This window comes from Cavia porcellus, unplaced genomic scaffold (genome assembly GCF_034190915.1).
Source record: "Cavia porcellus strain 051 isolate PalLab524CR breed Dunkin Hartley unplaced genomic scaffold, mCavPor4.1 scaffold_24, whole genome shotgun sequence".
NCBI classification, from domain to species: domain Eukaryota; kingdom Metazoa; phylum Chordata; class Mammalia; order Rodentia; family Caviidae; genus Cavia; species Cavia porcellus.
In genome coordinates, this window is record NW_026947507.1 from 26,376,329 (window position 1) to 26,400,852 (window position 24,524).

Sequence of the window (24,524 nt, forward strand, 5' to 3'; positions counted from 1 at the left end):
TGTCTCTTTGTGTTTATGCATTTCAGATTTTTAAAAAATAAAATGATTGTAGTCATGTTTATAACCCATAGTCTGTGACTGGCAACATTCTGGGCAGGGGATTAACCAGCCAATCTTGACATCAGCATAATTTTCTCCATGTACAAGTGGAGAAATCAAAGAAGTACAGAGCCACTGAATAATGGACCAAAGTCACGAAGCAAAAAATTAAGCTTGTTAAAAAATGTTAGAAAAAATTATTTTAAAATAAGCAATGAGAAGACTAGCCCAAGTTGGGGATGGAGGTTTAGCTCAGCAGAGTAAACACTTGGAAAGTACGAGGTCATGCATGAGTTTGATCCTCAGTACCAAACAAACAAACAAACAAACAAAGAATAGCCCAAGCTGTATGCCTTAGATCCTCTCATTGTCTTCACAAGTTCCCAAAATCTAGCAAAAACAAATGTATATCTAACTGCTACAGGAGGCATCTTGGTGGTCCTGCATCCAGGGCTTTACCCTGTTGAGATCAGCAGGAACAAGTATTCATTTAATATCACAGCTTGCTTCCAAATGCCACTTCCAGGGTGCCCATCGCGAAGAACCCATAAGCAGGAATTGCTAGGCAGCATGGCACTTGTGCCCGGCTCCCAGCTTTCTATATTTTCTTTGGCTGCCCTGCCCACCTCTCTACCAGGTCTAAGTCAAAATCCTCTAAATACAATGTCTGGTTTAATCCAGCTTTCGTTATGCGCTATTTCAGGGCCAACTTCCCACTCTTCTTGCAAGAGATGGGAAGATACAGATCATTACCAGAATGATCTGTATAATCCATTTTACAACTGCAGGAGGAGTTAGTGGTGGAGAGTTGACATGTCTGTGTTTATGTCACATGTTTACATTTCCTATTTATAATTGTGAAATTGAGACTCACTGCCATCTAGTCCTTGAGGCACTGGCCTCCTATCTAGTATATATATGACCAGGTATCATTTCTTTTCCCATTTTCAAATACTTCACATCGCATTCTCTCTCTCATAATCTATTTTTGTTTCTTGTACTATTTTCATCAGCATTAAAAACATGCTCTAGTAACTCCTGCCTGAAGACAAACCACAAAAAAAATTTCATGATCCCGTCCTCCTTCCCAGATACTGGCCCACATCTGTGCTGATGGTTAAGCAAAACTTCCCCAATGGGTATCTAGTATCAGTTATTTCTTCCATGTTTTGCAAGCTGTCCTTAACTCATTCCATTTGGTTTCTGGTTCCTTCTCACATTCCCAGTGAGTCCTTTCTTGCTAAAGTCATCAGTGACACCCATAGTTGCTAAATCCAGTGGTTTCTTTCTTTGCCCTCATCTGACTGACTTTTCAGCAGAAGGGGACACAGTGAGCAACCCTCCCTACCACACCAATTTCCCTTCCTTCCCTTAACACAACTCTGCCTGGCTTCTCTCCCACCCCAAGGGCTCTGCCTTCTAACTCTATTTGCTGGAAACTCCTCTTCTAGATGCCCCAACAGGTGGAAGCCTTGCAGGCTGAAACTTGAGGTCTTCTTTCTTTCCCACTTCCTCTTTCTCCCTGGTTAACCTGTCTGGTCCTGTGTGTATTCCACAGCTTTAGCTATCATCTATGTTCAGATGCTCAATTCAAGTTTTCTTACTCATGCACTAGATCATGCTCATATGACCAAATATTGACTTGTTACATCCTTGACTATCCAGATAGGGATTTGAAATTTATAATTTAAAGAGCATTCGACCCTCCAAACTCCTAATTCTATTCTTCCCTAGTCTCCCCTGTTTCAGAGACTGGCAATACTATCCACACAAATGGTAGGACCACAGCCCAGGGGGTATTCATACCTGCTGCATCCTTTCTTATCACCACGGCATATAAGCCATTGCAGGACTCCGAGAGCCTATTTCTGAATTCTCTTTCCCATTTACATGTATCCTCCTGGAACCCCATCCTTTTCCCTCATCTTGCTACAATAGCCTTCAAACTCCCTAATTTTAAACCAAAGCACCAGGCTAAAATACACATTAGAATGGTTGGGGTTGTCACTCAGTGGTACAGCACTTGCCTAGCTTGTAAAAGGCCATAGGTTTGATCCCCAGCACTGCAACGTGAATAAGCAAACTTTAGCAAACAAATGCTTTCCTCTTCCAATCAGATAGTGTGACTTTAAGGTTTAAACCCTCCATAGTTTGCAACTTGATTTAGAATCCAGGCCAAATGCTCACAGTGACCAAAAGGCCCTGTGAGTCACCCCCTCCCATGATGCTGCAGCTGACTTGGAGGGCCAGAACTTTTAGTGCACATGCGCTTTCCCCCACCCAGGCTTCTGCATTTACTCCTGGGGTCTGGAGCACCGTTTCCCCAGCCTTCCCTACTGTAGGCTTCTTGTCAGGCTTCTGACCTTAAATCAAATGTTATCTCTTCAGAGTGGCTTTCCTGATCAACTTCACAGACTTGCTGGTATTTGGGATGATTTAGGGTTTAACTGTCTCTCTCTCTCTCTCTCTCTCTCTCTCTCTCTCTCTCTTTCTCTCTCTCTCTTTCGTCTCTCTTCTGGTGTCAGCAGCTATCTCATTCACTGATGTGTTCTTCACGGCTGAACCACTGCAGGCCTTATTGTAGTCACCCCATACTTACTTGAGGATGGAGCAAAGTGCTCAGTTACGTTCCCTGAAAAATACTGGGCTCAATCCTAAATTAGGAGACCAGATGAAAGCCAGGGTAGTAGTGGCCCCAGTGATAATGAGTTCACTGGCATTTTACACCGCAGTTGCAGAGGTTAAGTTTCAGAGTTGGACTGCTTCGTGTGTGAGCTCACGTGTGCGTGCCTGCCATTTTGGTCATTATTCAGCTCTAAACTTCAGTTTCCTTAACTAAATAAACAGATGACTTTGTAAGGACCAAGTGAGGTAATCCACACAAAAATGAAGACTATCATTTGGCTCCTAGTTAACCCTATATGAATGCCAGCGATTGTTCTTAAGCTATGATTTCTTTTGTATTATTATAAAGCTTTGTGCACAAGACAGAATCAAATAGTTTCCAACCAGCAAATCATTAAACTTTTACAGTAGGTTTTGTTGCTATCTAAAATTCTGTAGAAAACTTCCTACCCTCTCATAGACCTCCAGTGTGTGTTTGCTGATGTGTAATTAGCAACATGTTTGAGGAAGTAACTTAGTAGGAAGATGCCTGAATCTATCTCAGTGCTGGAATTAAAAAGACTTACTACTGTGAGTCACAGCATGAGCCTGAGAATACATGTCTCTCATTGTTTGTAGGGATTAAAAACACACTAAATTTCTCACTAAAAGTTATTATCCGTATCCGGGTAACTGAACTAGGTTGCTGAAGTACTTTATGCTAGTTTAAAAAAGATGAGCCTGCATGGTTTTTTATTCTGGTCTTGCTCAACTCTTTTATCCTCCCTTCGACTTGTCCAAAGCCACACACAATCTATCTTAAGCCTCATAACCTGAGGTTGGTTTGTAGTGGTATTGTGGAGAGACACGGAACTCAAGGTTAGTATCCCCACACTGGGAAGCTCACTCTGCTGGCTTCAATAGTAGCTCTGAAGCTTCTACTTAGAAGAACTACATTTAACTAAAAAGATTAAAAATCAAGGTTCTCAGCATTTTGGGTTCATCAGAGTTACACAATGAAACTGGTTTCAGACGCAGAGAAATATTTCCTTTTATTATAAGTAAACTAAGTATAGCTTATATATCTTGTAATTAACTTTCTAGGTTTTTGTATTTTTACAATATATAACATATAATGTATGATACTGTACAATATATACATGGTATAATTTATCTTCTACCACTTATAACATTATATATCCATCCCTACTTTTAGATTGGGAGCTTCCTGATATCCAGAGCCTGGATATTAACCATATTTATATTATACTCTGTAGCACTTAATAGGGCCTTAATAAGTGTTGGTTGACTTGAAAGAATATTGCTTAAATTGATAGGATATTACTTAAATCTAATGTGACTTCATTTAATATCTGTAATATAGAAGCAGTACATTCCAAAATTCACTGCATTTCTAGTACGCTTGCAATCAAATAAAACATTTTATTTTAAGGTTTTCTATTTAAAGTTAGGATTAGGGTTCCAAGATTTGGCTATTACTAATTTTGCTACTGTAAAGAGTAGTATGCATGTATCAATGTAATATTATAACTTTAACTTTTTGGAGAAATACCCAGAAGGGCAATAGCTGGATCATATGGAATTTCTGATTTTTGTTATTTGAGGAATGTCCATGCTGATTTTCATAGTGATTATACTAATTTACATTTCCATCAACAATGTACAAGGGTTCTTTGTTCCCTCAGCCTAGCTAGTATTTGTTATTATTTGATTTTTTTGGTGATGGCCATTCTTTCTGGGTCAGATAGACTCTCAGGATTGTTCTAATTTGCATTCTTCTAATGGTCAGTAATGTTCAACATTTCTTCATGTACTTCTTGGCTACTTATACTTCTGTGAAGTGTCTAATCATTTCACTTGCCCATGTTTTGACTGGGTCTTTTACTTGGGGGGTTCTAATTTTACTGAAATCTATACATATCCCTGATATTCACTCTCTATTTGAAGAAGAGCTGTCAAAAGTTTTTTCCCATTCTGTATGTTGTCTTTTCACTCTGTTAGCTGTTCCCTTTGCTATGCAGAAGCTTTTTAATTTGATGTGATCTAATATGTTGGTTCTTGATACTATTTTCCATGCAACCAGTGTTGTTTACAAAATCCTTGCTTATGCTTATGACTTTAAGAGTTTTACCTATTTTATCTTCAGCAGGTTAAGTGTTTCTGTTTTAACATTTAGTTCTTTGATCTGTATTGATTTTAGTTTAGTGCAGAGCTAAAGACATGACTCTAGATCCATTTTTCTACACGTGAATAATCAGTTTGCCTAGAACCATTTTTAAAAGAGGCTATCTTTCCTGCAGTGTGTAGTACATTATTTTTTGAAATTATTCCTATCTAGTGATTATAAGTTCATAGTACATTTAGCAAGAATAATGGAGGCTTAACAAAAGAGGCATAGTTCTAGAATTTAATGAAAATGAACACATTTAAAAATATTCAATTGCTTAACATTCCCATGAATGATTTTCTAAACCATTTAAAAGTTTAAGTTCAGTTAAAATGATATTTCAATTATGTTCCCATGCTTCATTTACTTGAGAAAGAAAAAAATAACTTTGATATTTTGAATTTTAAATAAATTCACGTCAATGTAACAGACACATTTTAGATAGAAAGGAATGAATGTTGACATTAGACACAGTTGATCTGTGCCTAGGTGTCAGAACCATTCAATTTATTCAGCTTTTTTAGGAGACATGAGGTTTGAATCACAATAGTATCATGCTGTTTGCATTGGAAAGACATATTCTCAAGGCTCCTTACAGCGGTCTTGGGTTTAAGGACCATCAGTGCTCTTTTCCCAAGCATCCCTCTTACCTTCAATGAATACCTCGGCAGAAGTTGTGTCTGAGCCACTAGAGTTTGTAGCCAGGCAGGTATAACGGCCAGTATCCTCCTCAAAGGCCTCCGCTATGATCAGTTTATGGAGGTCCCCGCCCTCACACAAGATTTGAATGTCGGGAGTGTTGTGCAGCTCTTTCCCCTCACAGAACCACCTGCAGGCCAAATGGAGGTCAAAGGACAGTAAGAGAGGAAATGGCGGTGCTTAAAAAAGAAAAAAATAAAGCAGAAGTAAAAGGCTGGATGCTATTGCTATAAGACATTCGTCCGTTAAAGATCTGTATCGATATTAAGGAAACTCTTCATGTTAGACCATGAAATGAATGGCTAGACAATTCCCGCAGGTTCTTCTTTGTCAAGCATCTCGCATATTTTATCAACTTGGAAATAAGGGATCTTGTTAAAGTTAGACCATTTTGGTTACAAAAGTAAGACACTGAAACTCAAAATGTCATAATAAATGCCTTGCACATTGGTTACAGTTTTATCTACTACTAGCTAGAGAAAAGTAGAAAAGTAATATAAACATGATGTTCAAATATATCTAATATCTTTAAGGCAGCCCTCATTCGACTAAAAAAATCACAGGCAGCGGTAATTTTGATTTTCATTTCTGATCAGCTGACCATTAACAGATTTAATAGCTTCCATATTTCTGATATTTACAGAACTTTGTAGCAGACCACCTTGGCTTCCAAACTGCAGAGAGACAGAGCACTTACACTGTAATTCATCCTTACTGGCTTACTTTCCCCAAACAGACAGGACCGGAGGTGTGAGGCTGCAGCCCGCCTGCCAGTTTTAACACAGGTTTCTCCTCACACTCTTCTTACCTCTTTGCACCTCAACTCTCAACAGCATCTGATCACTTTTACATCAAAAAATCTTTCCCTCAAGTCCCCAGATGTGATGTATTTTTAGATAAACATGTGGAAATGTGTCACAACTAGCCAAATTGAAGTCAATGGAACCTCATAGTCGTTTAGATCTTATTTGCAGCAGAGATTTTTCTCTGAGTCTAATCTTTCATAAAATTCTTTGGAATTAGGCATCTTGCTGTGAAAATATGACACTTCAGCCTAATTATTTTTCTTTGTTTTGAGTAGCGTAACATAGGTTCTTGTCTATATTTAATTTGAAAATAAAGTTAATGAAGCAATTAAGTTTGCTGATACTCAGAGTATTAACCCAGAAAACAGCACTGAAAATTAAATAGGAGATACTCATAAATGGATAAATAACGTTTTGGGAATTAAAGAACATAAAATAGGCAGACAATTGAGCACTACACTCTATGCAATGCAACACACACTATTCTGGAGGCAACTGAGAAGGGCAAAATTTCTGAATATTTTTTGATATTTGCCCTGAAGGACAAAATGTGGTTTTATTTTCATAAAGGCTTGGAGAACTATGCAGCTTAGAACCATCTCCCAGTCTCTTTTTTTTCTATTCTCTTTTCAAAGCCATTAATGTTCACTGAGATTTTTTTGTTGGCTTTTTGAGACAGGGCTTCACTATGCAGTTCAGGCTGGCCTTGGGCTGACTTTGTAGCCCAGGCTGGTCTTGAACTTGCAAATGATTCTCCTGCCTCAGTTTCCTAAGTGCTGGGATTACAGGAGTGGGCCACCATACTCTTAACTGACCTCTCTTTTTCCAGTAAAATAAATTCTTTCTATATTTTTTCATAAAACTAATGCTCTTGAACTTCTTCCCTACACAAATTAGCCCTTAAACTTCAGATCTGTCACTAAGACCTTTCATATACTTCATATACTTTGGTCTTTGCTTTATCTTCTAACATTTTTCTATACTAATCCTATTTCTTTCAAATAGTTCTAGGGTCTTCTTTTTCCCTAGAAAAAGCCTGCAAGTTTTATTTGCTTACTTTTCTTTGCTGTACTTTCTCCTTGTTGGAACTCTTTATTTTCTTTATCGATCTCATTTAGGATCCACTCTCCCTTAACTACAGGCAGGCTTTTTCAACAGATCAACTTCAGCTGAATATACATTTGTTGAGCACTTTCGAGAAGGTATTGCCTTACTTAATACAGGTGATACAATAATGCCTGCTAAACTCTGAGGAGTTTGCATATCTGTACTGCCCATTAGTGTCTTAACTTTCCAGAAATTAAAAAGGGAAAAAGCCAGTATTAGAAAGAAAAATGAAGCATGAAATATACAATGAGGTTTAAGGGAAAGGTAAGTTTCTTTTGGAGAGCGTGCACCATAGAGAATCCTTTGTCAGGCACACAAATGTAGTATCGTGTGCTCTAACTCAGTAAATTTATAGTCTGCGAGCCTGTTTTTACATAAGTGGGAGTGAAGAATAGCTTATATCATTTTAAATACGTGGAAAAAATCAAGAGAAGAGTAATATTTTGAGATACCAAAGATTATATAGCGTTCAAATTTCAGATTCCATAAATTTTTAAAAATAAAACCATGCCGATTTACACATTTGTCCACGATTACTTTGTCATACAAGGCCATGTAGAGAAATAGTTGCCACATACCACACTGCCTGCTAGCCCAAAGTTCTAACTAAATTCTTTGAGAAAAAGTTTGCCCATTGTTGCTTTTTATTTCTCAAAGCGTGACCTCAGATCAGCAGCTTTTTAGACATACAGCATTGTGAACTTAAGCCCCAAATCTATTGAATCAGTTCAGATCCCTCAGGCGACTCGTGTGCATGGGGAGTTTCAGTGCCAGGCTGATGCCCCTAGTTTGCCCTAACCTGGACTCACAATCCTGGCTTGTCATCCATAGCACTCCCTTCTTTAACAGAGCAACCATGCTCTAAGGTTTGTTTCTCTGATCCCTTGCACAGAAGTGCATAAATTTGTATTCATTTTGTTTGTTCCTTCCATCTCTATTTTAGAATTTTAACATTGGTCATTTAGCAATCAATTACCACTTGGTGATCTTTTCTGTATTGTTTCCTTATATCACTACTGATACATAAGGTATTTATGTCTTCTTTCCCCATCTAGAAAATCTACTACTTGATTGCAAAAAAGATGCACCTAAAACATATTTATTGATCCATAGTGTATTGCACATAGTTGAAAATACTGTCGCTCACACATTAGTTAGGATACAGTTCCTATGAAGAGATCTGTATGACCTAATGTGTCTGGAAAATGCTAGATAATACATTTCAGTAGTCTTGGTGATTACATTTCAATTTTCTTATTAAAGGCCCTGAAAGGTCCTGCAGAAATGAAATTTGCCTAATGTTGTCCAGTCTAGCATTTCCTAAACTAATTTGACCATGACATTTGTTTCTCATTTAACAACTAAGGTGCTATGTGAATTTTGCAGAAGACTTTTATAGAATGTTTATTCCTCACAACTCACTTTTGAAAAATAGTATAAGATGAATTATAAACTAAGTAATAATTATATGGGTAAAAAGAAACCCCGGTGCATCAAAATACTTAAAATATATCTTAATACTTGCAGAAAGACTAAAATAATAAATGCATTTTCAGCAACAATGGTTTCAACCCCTTGTCTCTATCATGCCCATGGTATTTAACTTTCTCCATTATACTGAAATTAGTTCTTTATGTGCAGTACCTTTATATCTTACAGGAATGTAATTTTTGAGCCAGGCTTTTGCTTAATTTTCCAGGCTGAGTTTGTGCCTATAGTCTTCCTACCTCGGCCTCCCAGAGTTCTGTGATTACAGTACCAGTTTATTTATTTATTTATTTATTTATTTATTTATTTATTTATTTATTTTAGAACTACCAGTTTTAACATCACACACTGGATGTGAAACGTATATGCTACAGTCCTATTTGTTAAGTTTCTTCTTACTTTATTTATTTATTCTTATTTTGGACACAAGGTTTCTCTACAGTATTCCAGCTGGCCTTGAACTCACTATGTAGCCCAAGCTGGCCTTGAACTTGCAGTGATCTCCTGCTTCAGCCTCCCGTGTGCTGGGATTACAGGCACGTGCCATCACACCCTGCTGTAAAATGTCTTAAAAATCATAATTCTAACAGCTTCCTGACAAAGGATTCAAAATATTTAGTATTCTTTAGGGAAGAAGTAGAAGTCAGGTCTGTCAATTAAATTTTGATCTCTTGAAATTTTGTCCAGATTAAATTCTTATTGCTAGTGTACCTTAGGAAAAACAATACTGATGTAATGAACACAACAGTTAAAACATATAAAAATAGGACAGAGAACAGGTTTAGTGAATGAATGGCAACAGGTAGTAACACTGTTCTCTTCCTCTGTGATCAGAATGTTTTTTGGTAGTGAAATAGAAAGTTCCAGAAGCCTCGGCATAGCTGTTTAGGGAAACTATCAATCAACTAAAGTTGAAATCATAAATGAAACACATTTGCCAAACTTGGCTTGGTCTGTCGCTAGAACACACAGTTTCTCTTTCTTCTAGACCTTCAAAATCCTTTCAATTTACAATGAGGTGAGCAGAGAGGGGAGGTGGTTGAGAAGGGAGCATGTATGGAAGCTCGTTATGTGGTTAACAGAGTCTGCTCCGGTAAAATTATGCTTGAAGTCATCCTTGGATCATTCCTTATCCCAGCTTTAATACCTGAATGCCATTTAGTTAGTAAATAGTACACTGGACAGCACATTGGAAGATTAAACCTTATGAACCTTGAACACATGTCAACCTGAGTCACACTTTGAATTTTCTACTATAAAATTATTAAAATAGGGCTAGAGATATGGCTCAGTGACAGCATTTGCCTAGCATGACCAAGACCCTGGGTTCAACCCTTAGCATCACAAAAAAAATATTGTTAAAACAAATAACTGTATTCAGTTTTTAAGCATTTATATAAATTCAAGTTAAGGAAAGTTAATCTATCAAATGCCTTTAATATGCTGTGCAATTTGCACATGTACTTTTATTGTACTTTCACAACAACCTTGTGAAGTCACTGTCATATTTTCAGATATAGGTAATTCTCATTTATCTATAGGAATGAAAAAGAATGTGGACAATTAAATCTAGATAAGCTTGAAAATTCCATTTTTCACAATGCTTTTGGCTCTATCTTGCATTAAATTTTCTGCTGTGGATATGAACATGTTTTAACAAAGTTTACTGATTCCTCTTTATTAATCTTTTGTGCAGCTACTAAGCAGCTATGTAATCACTACATAACAGGGAGCTCAGGGAAACCGGAGAAGCAAATCTTGAAAAATTTGTGTGCATGCCTCTTCAAAAGAATTAAAAGATGCTAACGGAGGAGTAAACCAGTTGGGACTGGCAGCCAGATTTTAAGGCCATGAACAAGCTATGAAAATAACTTTGTGCTAATTTGAAATGAAATGGAAAGGGTAAGAACCTATAGTCATATATCTTCACTTATTCACCAATCAATTATTTATACATTCTACAAGCAGTTTTACAGACATCAGCTAACCTGGGTTTCTTATTGCATGCTGGGAGTAGTCTAAGCTAAGGGGAACAGAGCCCAATCATAGGCATAAGAAAATGATGGGTGCAGTGCGTCTAATGAGGTCAGGTTCTTTTATCACTGAATGAATCAAATCTTTTAAAATCTTGGTTATAGGAACTGGGGACTTAGCTCAGAGGCAAAAACATCTTCCTGGGAAGTGTTAGGTCATAAGTTCGATCCCCAGTACAAAAAAATCTTGATTATGACTTTATGCTTAACTGATTGAAGTTTTCTTTGGATAAAAGACTTAAACTGAAATTTATTTATTGGAGAAAAGGTAATGTCGATGCACTTAATACGTTTTGAATTTTCCTTTTTATTAATGAAGGACCATAGAACATAAAAAAAAAGGATTGTAATATTTAAACCTCTGTAAGAAGGACTATTTATCCAATCCTGTGTTGGAATTTTAAGTCAAGTATATATATATATATATATATATATATATATATATATATATAAACTCTTTTCTCCCTGGTTATATGACCTCTTTCACCCCCAGAATCTTCCAAACATTCCAGCTAAAAATGACAGGATGCCAAAAAATCCAAGGATCATGTTATGGCACCAGCAGGATGTGAGTGGACTGAAATCCAAGAAGGTGTTTTACACAGAATAGTTCCATATTTAATTGTTCACTTTCTACATTTCAAGGTGACGTTAAAGGAACCCTTGAGTCCTGTTTTTAGAAGAGAGGACTGCGTCTGCCTGCAGTTGTGGGAACAAAGCATGTCAGGAGGACAGCTAAAGTCAGGCCGACAATGGCAGCTGCTTCTGAGCAAATGGTCAGCCTAAAACTCCCCACCATGTCCATTCTGGGTCAGCGTAAGAAAATGTAAAAAAATGACCTCCCTGCATGGCTTCCTTTTTCCTTGTCAAAGGGCAGCAGGGCTCTGAGCTGTGTGTTGGAGCTGGGATACCCATCTGGGAAAGCTCAGAGCACTCTTCACTCTCCAGCAGAGGGCTGTGAGTGTTGACTTTTATGAGAATGAATTCAATTGATAAATGAGAGGAACCAACAAATGCACTGGCAAAGTGTAATATACACTTTCTAGTAAAATCTACTAATGGTTCATGTTTTAAAAAACACAGATGGCATCGCTTGGCTTATGAGTTAAGTGGTAATGTTATTCTAATACAGTCATTTAGCAAGACATATAGATTTTATGAGTGACACTCTCTTTTGGCAACTTTTATTTTATTGAACCACAATCATGTATCACAGAAATTTTTTCTGCATTTGTATTTTAAACATGTGGCTTTTAAAATGAAACAAATCTGACTATAAAATTTATACGTCTTCATCAATGAATATTGGCTAATACTCTCTAACTCTGCTAAGAAAACCTGTAAATCACAAGAGCCATTTAAAGGAAACAATAATGTGCTTACTAAGTAAAAACATTTAAAGCGGGGCTTTTATTTTCTAAATCGGTTTCTTTGTGCTCATGGAGAAACAAAGATACGTTGAAAGATGTCTATTTTTTGCTTCACAACGTCACTGACTTTTTACTTCCTGGAGAAATTATCTTCAAAGTGGTGTCAAGGATAATTGCAGAATGGTAAATTGAACCTCCAGCTCCCCATTCTCCCAAAGTACAAAGAGCCACATGGTTTCATGGTCATCGATGCCATAAGAAAACTAAAGCAACTAGTTTCTTTAATGCCATTATAATGGAGATAAAGGATAGGAAAACTCCCAGAGAGATGAGTAGTTCAGTGGTTATATTTTCCAGGTGTTTTTCTCTTCAAGGAATGGCAGACTCTGCCGTGAACTGGAGAAACACCAAAACCAAGTTGGCAAGTGAGGCTCAACTGGAATTTTGTTTATGCCTAAATGCAATAGGAGGCCATCTGCAAGTATTGCATTTCATACATCCTCAATTAAACATCAATTAATTTTTATGGAGTATTTTTTGTCTTGTCACTAAAGATTTCTTAATTTTTTACATGTGTTCACATTAACCACAAGACAAACAATGTTTATTCTGTCATGCGGATTTATAGGCAGACTGAAGTGAAATTAGTCCTTGTCTAAATTTACTGTAGCTATAATTTCATGACTGCTTAGCTTGAAGGTCAATAGCTAAATTTGTGTAGACAACAGATGTACTTTAACCTTATGATCCAAAGGAGACCAATAAACAAACTGGCTTTTTGAAATTCAAATCCCAAAAAATGATAAAATAGATTCTAAACCAAAACCAGACTCATGTCTAGAGATTCTTTACTCAATAATCTCTTTATCTCCTAACAAAGAAAGATAAAAGACTAGCTTAAATAAAACTAAACTTTAAAAACAATTTTATCTTGTTTTGTTTTGCCCATGAATGGTAGCCTTGTGTCTGAACCTTACAAACAGGTAGATAATTAATAATAATCCTTGCAGAAAACTATAAAAATATACAAGTGGAATCTACATTAAATATGTTGCCAGAAACTGTTCAAATTTTAGGTTGCTTTTAATATTTCCCACACTGACCCAATAGAAGGGAGCTAGGACTGGGAATCAGTAGCTAGGGGTTCTCATTTTGCTAAGTCCACAGACCAGCCAGGGTGACTCTGGTCCATCCTCCACTCAGTTGGGGCTGGAATTTCCTTATTTGTGAAATGCAAGAAATGATCTAAACTAGCATTTCCTCAAATGTGCCCCCAGAAACTAGTTCTGCAGCAAGTTGACAGATAACATTGAAAAGATTCTTGTGGTCAAACAGGTTTACAAAACATTAGGTTAAACAAAGTTAAATATTTGTCTTTACTACTTCTTAGAGCTTTGATGGTGCCAATATACACTGAGTTTCTAGCAGAGAAATATGGTAGGCAATTACTCTCAGTCTTGTCTGTGGAAGATGTTGTGAGAATCATTTTGAAATGCACTATGTGGAGTACATTTTGCAAAACACTGAGTTAAATTTATCACTAAGTTCCCATCTGACTGATAACTCTATGTAATACCTAGCATACATTTTTCAACTACCTCTTTTAGTACTCATGACTTATCAATAATACGGTAAAATCTCTTTCCTATTGGCCCCAAACTTGGTTTCAGATTTCCACCAGTGCTACAGAGACCTACTACTAATGGCACCTGAATTAAAACACATTTGCCATGCTCATCTAACAATCTATGTTTAAATATTATTTTTATGAATAAGATTCAACGTGATTTCTTTCCATTGATCCTCAATTGTTGACTCTAAGCTGCTATTTTGCCATGAGACATGAAAAGAATATCTCCCTCCACTTCCCACCTTGGCAATTACTCAGGGTGAACATACAATGTATTATTCAAGCTACAACATTTCTGAGATCAAGTAGGTAGACAGTAACAATTAACAGGAATAGATGATTATGGTGCAGGCAAATCCTCCTTCTAGCTCAGTGCAAAGAGTACATTGAAAATGTTGTTTTGGCTTGAAAGAATATTTTGCCACTGCAAATGAGATCCATTCTCATGAGTAGAAATAAAACCCTTTACAGTATGTGAGAGGAAAACAAGTGTATCCAAACCCTCTGTCCACTCAAATTCTCTAGCTCCACCTATTAGTTAAAAAATAGGTTCGTCCTCATCAATTCTCTTTGCAAGCAGAAAAGTAAGTCAGCATGACCTGACAAGTCACACTTCAAAGTTACCTGTAGTGTGATAATTTGTACTGAGTGCTTCCCAGCCCTCAAAGCCTGGTGGGGGGCGGGGGAGAGGAGAAGAATGGATTACAGACAGCCTGAGAATGAGAAATCACACACATAAGACAGCTAAAGGTGCACATTCAGCTATTCTGTTGCTGCAGCTATGGCAGGTAATTATTAGCTATTGTTGTAACTTGGATTGCATTCCAAAGGGGATAAAATATGGGAGATGTTTTATTAGACAATGCTGTCAATCTTCTATGCTCTTGGATCTTGTCCATTGAAACACAATGATTACCTCAGAATTATGAAACCCAAAGGGCCTAAAGCCAAACTTGGGAAAGGGATAGCAGTTCCTCCTGGTATCTTTATCTCTGGAATTACAGCAACTCACATTAAATAATTCATATACAGACTCCCAGAAAGCCCAGAAGCTCTTTCTATAGCAGTGACAGACAGTGACATTGAAAATGTCTTCTTCAGCAATGGAACATATTTCTGTAAATCAAAGTTTAGGAAATTTCAGTTAAATATCCCCTTTCCTTAGCCCCGCAGCTACTTGCCTTAAGGGAGCTGCTGGCTACTCCTGACTTGGGGCAAGGGATGAAGAATCTAAGTGGGAGTGGACACAGCCAAGGAGAAACATACTTCCTCCTCAAGGAGCTGAGTGTTTTACATTGAAAAGGGCGTTGTTTCCCTTTTCTCTGTCTTTTTTGTCTTCTCCAACTGAGCTTTCAGTGGGTCATCCTTTGAGGCCTCCTAAGTTCAGTGACACAGCTTGGTGGACAATGGTCAGAGCTGCAGGAAGAGCCCAGGACTCTCACACAGCACTCCAACCCCACCCCAGCCTGATGATGCTCAAATGCAGCCAGTTTGGGCTCAAAGGAGCCACCAGTCAAGCACTTAATCAGAGTGTGAATGTACCTGAAGTTAAACCAGGAACTGGTCCTGTCAGTCAGTCATCTGTACAACTGCGCTGTACAACATTTTTTAATTTTTAACTTTTAATTTTTTTAGTGGTGGTGGAATCAAACCCAGGCCAGGCAAGTGCTCTTCCACTGAGCACGTGGCAGCCTTTTCCTTTTTTTTCACCAGGTTTTTCCCTTTCAAAGCCACCTTCTCTCCCAAATACTTTTCCCTTGTTCCTATTTTGAGTTCCTTCCAAAAGTTCATAAAGTTCAGCTTTCCAAAGAAGGCTATAATACATGAAACATCCACTGAGGAGACAATGCTTTTAATTCAACAATGAAAAGTTAGGGGTGCAAGAAATTATATAGCAGGTAACACTCATGGACCCTGAAGCAACTATTCTGGCCAAAATAGTGAATGTCTTCATAAAAACTGTGGGGTGACATTTATATATATTTACACACACACACACACACACCCATACACCTGCATAGCTATCTGGATTTAACGTCCGACACACTCCTTGAGTCAAGCTCCTGATAAGAGATCTCAAACACCTGGCAAATGCTACTTTGCAGCCACTTTTCTGATACTAGCAACACAGGTAATTTTCTAAATCATATCCATCTCCTCCTCCCAGCCATTTGGGTCAAATACATACTTTGAAATTTGTAGAAAAGTGAACCGTTTTCCAAGGAAGCTGTCTCCAGTCCTTCTGCTGCGATCCCGGTGTGTGTCTGCAGCTATTGCTGGAGCAGGGAGGGGCCCAGTTGTATGAGCAGGAGCAGGAAGTCAGGACTAATTACACCTTGTTTTATTTGGCCATTGAAACAAGGAATAAAATGGCATGTTTCGTTCGGTTGGTTTTTCAGAACAAGCTCCTAAGGCTGCCATCTTATTCCAATAGACCGGAAATTTTTCAAAGTGTGAATATTAATGTTATGACCAGACACAGACTTAAATTTTTTTCCTGTGAAAAGCATGACTTGTGTTATGCCCTGATAAACGTTTGCTCCTTTTTTGATTACAGTTAGATACTCTCTCTCCCCAGCCTGGCTATAATCCAAGAGGTAGTACTTACATCCTACACACCCTGAAGCTACTGTGTCTAACAGTACACAATTCTTACAAACTGGCTGCAGAAGTACTTAACAGACTTGGCCAAAGATAAAAACAAACAAAAAGGGGACCCTCCAGACCCCCCCCCCGCCAAACTTCTAAAATGATTGTAGGATGTGGAGATAGTGGAGGTATTAAGGGAGAAAGGCCTTAGTATATATTTAGTAGCTAACAAAGAAATTGTAAGGGTACCTTTGCTTGATAGGAAACACAAACATGTGTATTTCTGTATTTTAAAGCATCTCTGATGATAATGGCTACATGTGCTGAGTCAGAGACAAAGAACAGTATCGTCCGCACAGTTTGTCTTGTGGATCGGGATTCTAATTTATCAGCAAGTGAATATGTCAGAACATTTAGATAATAGGATCTGCTCTTCAACTATATCCTTGTTTGGGTTTCAAGTCTCTCTCTCTCTCTCTCTCTCTATATATATATATATATATATATATATACATATGTACATATATATGTATATATATATGTTTGGGTTTTAAGTCTCTCATATATATATATATATATGAGAAAGTGTTTCCTTACCATCTTTCTCCATATATATATATATATATTTTTTTTTTACATTTTATTTAGAAAGTAGTAAAAATGCAACAGCATAAGACAGAACAAAGCCAATCGAGACAATGCAGTGAAATTGGTACAGGATTTCACAGTAGGATACTGGGATAGTAGTAATAGGTACTATGGTATATCTCTTTAACTTCACAATTGTTGTCCATTCAATTAGGTATAGCAAAATCAAACTAAAAATAGAACATTATAAAACTAATTGAGAGTACTGAATAGAACAAAAGAAACAAAATAAAACAGTGAAAACAACCTTTGCCTTCAAACAGAAGATAGAAGGCAATTCCCCATATTTGCTATACTGCATGTGATCATCCTCCAAAGAGATGCTGAGACATCTATCACCAGTAGCTATGGAGGAAGGAGGAGGCGGGGGAAGGTTGCTTGATTTTCAGCCTGCATGGCAGTAGGCTCACAGGTAACGGTTCTCCTCAGGTCCACACTGCAGGCGCTTACCCAGACAGGGAGTGAATAAGCTGCCTGAATCCCACCACGGCTGGATCTCGGAGTTATCCCTATATAATAGATAGATGAGAAAGCGTTTCCTCACCATCTTCTCATCCTGGCAATTTATACATCCTGGGGAAATTTTTACAAGCAATACTAGAGAAAGGGGGAAGAGTCTATGCTATATGTGAATACTGTTTTACACACAGGCCTTTCCCCAATTCTTTGGGGCAAGAATGACCATAGCTTTTAATGCTCCATTGGACCACAGTTTGTTCAAATTTTTAAAAATCAGATTTAAAATTATTTATTAGGTCAATTTTGAAGGTTCTAAAAAATTTCCCTGAGATTTTCTGAGTGTGTGTGTGTGTGTCTAAAAGTATTCCATATGGCCCCACATGGAACTGACTAGGCCGAGCTAGCCATTTCCCTGTCATTACAGATACTGAAGGTAGAGGGACAATTGGCAGGGATATGGTAGAAAGAATTCAAGCACTGATGGAGAGCTGAGAGATGATGATGATGACAGGAACTATGACTTTTCTTTCAGACAACAAATCATGGATGATACATAAAAGTGGGACAAAACATCTAAGGCCTAGCATGCTGAATACTAAAGAAGGGTATAATTAGAGACACAGTGGTTCACATCTGTAATCCCAACACTGTGGGAGTCTGAGGCAGGAGGATCACACGTTCAAGGCTAGCCTGGGCAATTTACTGAGGTCCTGTGTCAAAAGGAAAAGAAATAAATAAAGAAAGAAAGAGAGAGAGAGAGAGAAAGAAAGAAAGAGAAGAAGGAAGAGCTGCTGGGAAGCAGCTCAGTTTGAAAGCTTTGGGTTAAATCCTCAGTATCATAAAGAAAAAAAGAAAGGCTGCCACAGTCCTCTTAGTGCTATGAACTCACTGAATTAAGATAATTATTGAGATTTCCAGGGCTTATTGATTAAGATAGATTATTGGGGGATGTATCAGCTGTTAAGAAGGACTCACATTCACTACACACACACACACACACACACACACACACACACACCCCACTAAAATGTTTCCCTAATCTGCAAATAGTTTAAATCACAAAATCTAAACGCTTAAAAAACTATTCCATATTTTTAAAAAACAATCTGAACTGATATGTCATATTAGAGAATTTCCTCTAATAGAAAAGCTTTCTATACATAATAGTATTCATTAGTAAGTTGCTTCATACTCAGATTTCCAATTTTTCTTCTTAGGTCCTTGTTTCAGCTTTATTTCATTGACAAAATACCTCTAATTTTAAGTGAACTGTTAAACTTTATAACTGTTTGTATTAGAAAGTCACACGCTAAATTCAACTCCAATAAGATGTAATTGAATTTTTTTGATGGGCCACCCGAAAGCATTAGAGATTTTAAAAATGTTACTATTAAACTGGATTGTAATTTTCATGAAATTTATTTGTTATATGTATATTGACAGTTTCCTATATTCTTACCTTTTCCTCCAAAAAATTTTTTATATGCTTCTGATTTTTTTCCAACATTTTTTATGAGGAAGGATCTCATACTTTCCACCCAAAAAGTAATAAAAGTCCTGATTTTTACTTGGGCCTGCAAGCGCACAAAAATGCTTGCTAGCTAGAAAAGTCCTTTTCTCTACCTGAGGAATCTGCTGTTGTGGGTACAGTGTGTGTGAAGTTGCCTCTGGACACATAACCCTTGGATCCCAGGTGTAGAACATTGTGTCTGCCTCTGCTATGCCAGGTAGCATCTATTCTCAATGCTGAGAAGTTCAAAAACAAAACAAAACAAAAATAGTCCTGAAGGAAAACCAATCCCATAGCTCATTACACAGAATCAGTATTTTTAGCTATTGACTTTAGTTCCCAAGCAACTCTTCTGAATGAGAGATCAAATCTATATTTTTGCTCAAGCATATGTAACATGCAGATATTAATAAACATAATATTCTATCTTTTAAATTTAGCCTCATGTCATTGAGAAGAATGCTCCCCTCTTCCCTCCTCTTCTCCTCTGTAAAGCATCTTATGATTTCCAAGTGACTAAGAAGTAAGGTCCTTAATAGTTCTACAATTCTGGTGGGATTAGTGATTTTCTGGCTAATGACTAAAGAATTAACCTTGGACATTACAAAGAAAATGTTAAATGTGTTGCCAGGTCATTTACAGCAATGTTAAAAGCTGAAATAAATGAGTTTGCCCAATACGCTGGAGCCTAATAATGTTATTGAAACTGGTACACTAAGGAGATGGAATGGTCTTCTAACACTGCTTTTGAAGTGATTTATTGATCCCTGCACAATAATTTTTCAGCAATTCATAGAACCAGAATTTATAGATTTATTTCCAACATCAGGAAAAATTGACTTCATCCTTGAACCCTTTGCCTCCTTGCATCAATCTTAGAATTGCAATTAGCTAAGTTAAGTCATGATCCCACAAAAAGGCATTCCTTTACCCACTCCCCACTCCCTGTGGGCAGGATCTGATTTTCTAAAGTTTGGATTATATCACTCAATCTTCAGAAAGCCATTTGTAGTATATTTTTAGTTTTGGCAAATAATATCATCAGAATGCACATTCTTTATAGAACAGAGGCAAGCAAAGGATATTTAGAAAGCATTGTCAGGCTTTACAATATTGTTATACAAATATAATACATGCAGAACTTGTAGGGTTCTTAGTGGAAGTGACTGGAAGGGAAGAGTTTTTCTGCTGGGAGCTATGTGCGCTTTTGAAAAGGAAAATAAATATATTTTAAATACAAGCTCATACTCATATGTAGAAAATTGCTATAACTAATGTGAGACTATAAATTGCTATAAACCCTCAGGTAGAGAATTTGGTAACATTAACTGTTAGAATGCATATGCATATGCCCCAGCAATTTCATTTCTAGGAAGTTAAACTTTGATATATTCACCTAAGGTTACAAGGACATGAAAGACAAACATAATAATTTTAGCACTTAAAAAATAGTCATGGTAAAACATCCAGTTTGCAATAGATCTCCATTAAAGCACAAATGGTAATTCAACTGTGATATCTCACACAGTAAAATACTGTGTAGCCTTTAAAAATAATATTAACCTGAGCATGGTGGTGCATATCAGTAATCTCTATTCTGAGACTGAGGCAAGAGGTTCACAAGTTTGAACTCCCTCAGAGCAACTTGGCGAGACTTTGCCTCAAACTTACAAAAATAGAAAAGGGATCTGGGGATACAGCACAGTGCAAAGACCCTGAGTTCAATCCCCAGTGCTGCCAAAAATAAAAAATAGTTAGATGAAGGCCGTCAAAAATGCATCATGTAGTAAAATAGTATAGAATGAAACAGACTTGAAGTTTATGCAAGAAGCGTGTAACTTTTAAGTCATCCTAAGAAGACTGAAGCTGACCTCTCTTCATTTTGAGGTTTTTTGTGTGTGATATTTTAAAAACTGTAAGCAAATGCATGTATACATTTATACATTTAAAATGTACAGATTTACATTTGTCATTTATACATTTAAAACGTGCAGAGAGGAAAGCTGAAGAAAAACAGTGTAAGAATGTCCAATATCTACAGCATTTTAGAAGTTTAGGAAAACCCACATCCTCTTTAGAACAATTAATTATGTATGATTAAAAGATTTGTGTCATCATTTTTATCATTCATTAACTATTATAATCTCTTAACTTCATATTTTATTTGTACCTAATGCATAAGGTTGTTACAAGGATTAATGGAGGTAATTCATGTCTAATGTTTGGTGTGGGACTTGATGTATCTTACTCAGTATTGTTAACTAGCTACGGACTTTCTCACACACAGTAAGGGAAGGGTGCATTGTGGAGGCCAAGAAAACATACTAAGTCTTTGAGTTTGACTTTGCAACTAACCATTAATTTTCTACTTTCATTCCTATTGAGAGCACCTCTACTAGAGCTGGGGTATACACAGTACTAATATATTTGTAATATTTTTCTCTGGCTACTGAAACACTACTGTGCTTTATTGGATGCTTTCTGAAAACATAGTCACAATAAGTAAACTGAAGAAAACAAATGGTAGCAAACAGTATTGCCCTATATACTGAGGCACATAATCCTGAAACTATACCTACCAATGCAAAGGGAGACTTTAAAAAATTCACACCAGCCAGAGATGATCTCTTGGTTTGGATGGCAGGTTAAAAATGTCACAGTGTGTCATAAATGAGAGTGTGTAGAATGTGACGTGTTAGAGTCTCACAGAGATCAAATGAATCTGAGCTTCTTCCCCAGGCAGCATTGGAGCTAGACCTTGAAAATCCTACTGGGAGAAGAGAGAAGTTAATGATAAAGCAAAAGAGAAGACATGAGTGTATAATGGGAGATAACAAGATACGCACTCACAGGCAGCTTTCATTCTGGTGGGGATGGGTGCAGAAGGAGAGACATAATAAGCATCTCGGCTAACCACACCAGTAAACTAATTTCAGCTGGGCCAATGACATAAAGAACAAAATGAACTCAGTCAGAGGTCTTGGGGCTGTATCAGGTTAAGCAGTTAAAGAACACAGTGAGGATATTTCATGTGGCAGCAAGATATCATCATATCAGTGAGCAGAAGAATATTGATGCAGAGGTTCTGATGGCTGGTGCTCCAGGCAAAAGTTTTCTTGGGGAGGAGATTTTCTAACAATGAACATCTCAAGAACATTGATGTTTCCCTACTCCTTCGATTAGTGAAGACTATTCAGTCAGTAAATAATATTTACTATACTTTTTCCCCTTAGAATATTCTATCATAAGTGAGAGACTAAAAAGCTTTCACTTATAACAATACAGATGTCAAGTCTCTTTCTACAGTGAGATGGTCTATTTATTTCCTCTGTTGTACCACAGATTTCTGATTTTTCTCTCTAAGCAGGAAGGCAGCTGTTTCCAATGAACATGGAGAGATTTAAAAGCTGAGGCCGCTATTACATTGTGAACAGATCTCTAGTAGCTGCTGCAAACTGGTTAGGCTTCTCCTTTGCTGGAGCTATTAGAAGGCTCTGGCGAGCAGGAAGGAAGGTCAAAAGAAAGCAGTTTAGCCAGTGTCTGTATAAGAACCGCCTTGGGAGCTCTCTGGAGCAGAGTCACTCTTTCTAAGAAGCAGGCTAGCCAGGAAAAGGAAAGGGTTCCTTTCAGATCACCTTCAGAAGATGTCAAGGATGGATGGATGGGGAAGGGAAGAAAGGAAACGATGCAGCATCATTCTAAGTATGCAACTGGGTGAAATAAGGAAAGTTTGTAACTTAAAAATGTTGAATGCGTTGGCCTTCTTTAACATAATGGGTACATTGTCATGGAATGATTGCCAGAGCGGGGTATCCAGAAAACCTTTAGGACTTTTGGTGGAACTATTCCTGAGTTCACACACCTGCCGCCACTTGGATAAGAGGTCTGGGCATTCACAGACTTATTGCTGTGCTGTGCTATTAATATTTCACTTCCTAGCAACCTCAGAGAGATCATTTCCTTTAAATATTATAACCATCCTGATTTCTGAAGAAAGAACTCAAGTAAAAAAAACAGAAAAAGCTATTCTATTATGATAAACAAGCTAGAGAATCTTACACATTTTGCACAGTAGTTAATAGTCTGCCGATTTGTTCTGCAAAAACTAAACTAGCCAGGATCTTGTACAATTGTAACTGTCAGAGAAAATATTTCAGTTCTAATCTTTACATTTGAGGCTAACTGAGGAAGAGAGATCATATTATTTTTTTCTTTTGATTGATAGGCTTTTCAATTTTGTTTTTTCCTTTCCAAAACTGTTTTTACGAGGCAAGTCCAGAACAGGTTATGGACTTATTCACATGCAAGCATTGGTTTTACATGTTATTAAAGTAAATGCTCCAAATTTTTGATAGTTTTGAAGATTAAGATTGAACTTATTCATTCCCATTAAATGGAGTAGCTATGGGTATATTAAAATTATAATATTACCAGCAAAGTATTAAAAAGTTGTATGTCATAAAGTGTTATATTCTTGAATGATGAGATTTCTATAGATATTATCCTTATCTAGGACTTCACAACACAAGTCTTGGTGGCTGTTACACTATTTATCTCATGGCAAAGAGAACTAGAGTATTTCTCTAATCACAGCTTGGAGTCATGGAAATTAATCTTATGCCACTGATAGCAAGGGGAAGCCAGAGGCCTCAAGCGGTGTGGTGGCGCTGGGCCAGATCTTGATTCATTCTTGGATGCCTCACATACACCATTTCACAAGTGATACCTGGAGACCACTTTAAATCTATTTTGTTTTAGTGTGAGGATTGATTCTGGAGAGAGGAATGTTTCAGGGGTGGGTGGTAAAGTTGTAAACAGGGACTGATGGACTGATAGCTCCAAAATTACAGAGCTGTGAGCTCTCCACAAACTTGTCAAGGCTTGGCAGTGGACGCTGGGGCTGGCCCAGTCCAGGGTGGAATCCTGCTGTGGAAGCAGATTGCTGGTGGCCCCTAAATCATGTGCACTGGTACCAAAGGGAGTTCACCCTCAGTGTTCTCCTTGGTGGATTCTGATTTAGAAGATCACCTCCTAGCTCTCCTGGAAGGAGAACCTTTGGAGAGAGACACAGGAGGAAGAGGGCCAGGTATTGCCTCTGGTTTGGGATCCTTTCTTCATGGAAAATTGATCTGCTCGCAGTCTGGAGGAGGCTAGGGTTGAACTGGGAGCTGCTTTGTTAAGTGACATGCTGCTGTCCCTTGAACAGCAGCCAGCAAGCCACTCTGTCACTCTGTCACTCTGGCCTTCTGGCTCAGTTTCTTTTTAGAAAAGCAAATAGCATACAAGGTTCAGCATATCCGTGAGGTCGTTTCCCAGTTTTAATAATTCCTTGTATTTAGTTAGTGCCTTTTTCC

The 24,524-nt window shown here is 37.5% G+C and overlaps 1 protein-coding gene across 5 annotated transcripts in view; it reads right to left on the minus strand.

The window, feature by feature from the left end:
* The window catches only part of Palld (palladin, cytoskeletal associated protein), a 368,121-nt gene that overhangs the window by 217,352 nt on the left and 126,245 nt on the right, over positions 1-24,524 (minus strand). For all 5 annotated transcript variants that reach the window (XM_063234778.1, XM_013151678.2, XM_063234781.1 and 2 more), the window contains one exon: positions 5,482-5,660. In XM_063234778.1, coding sequence (XP_063090848.1) covers positions 5,482-5,660 — 179 coding nt within the window. The remainder of the gene's footprint in view (positions 1-5,481; positions 5,661-24,524) is intronic.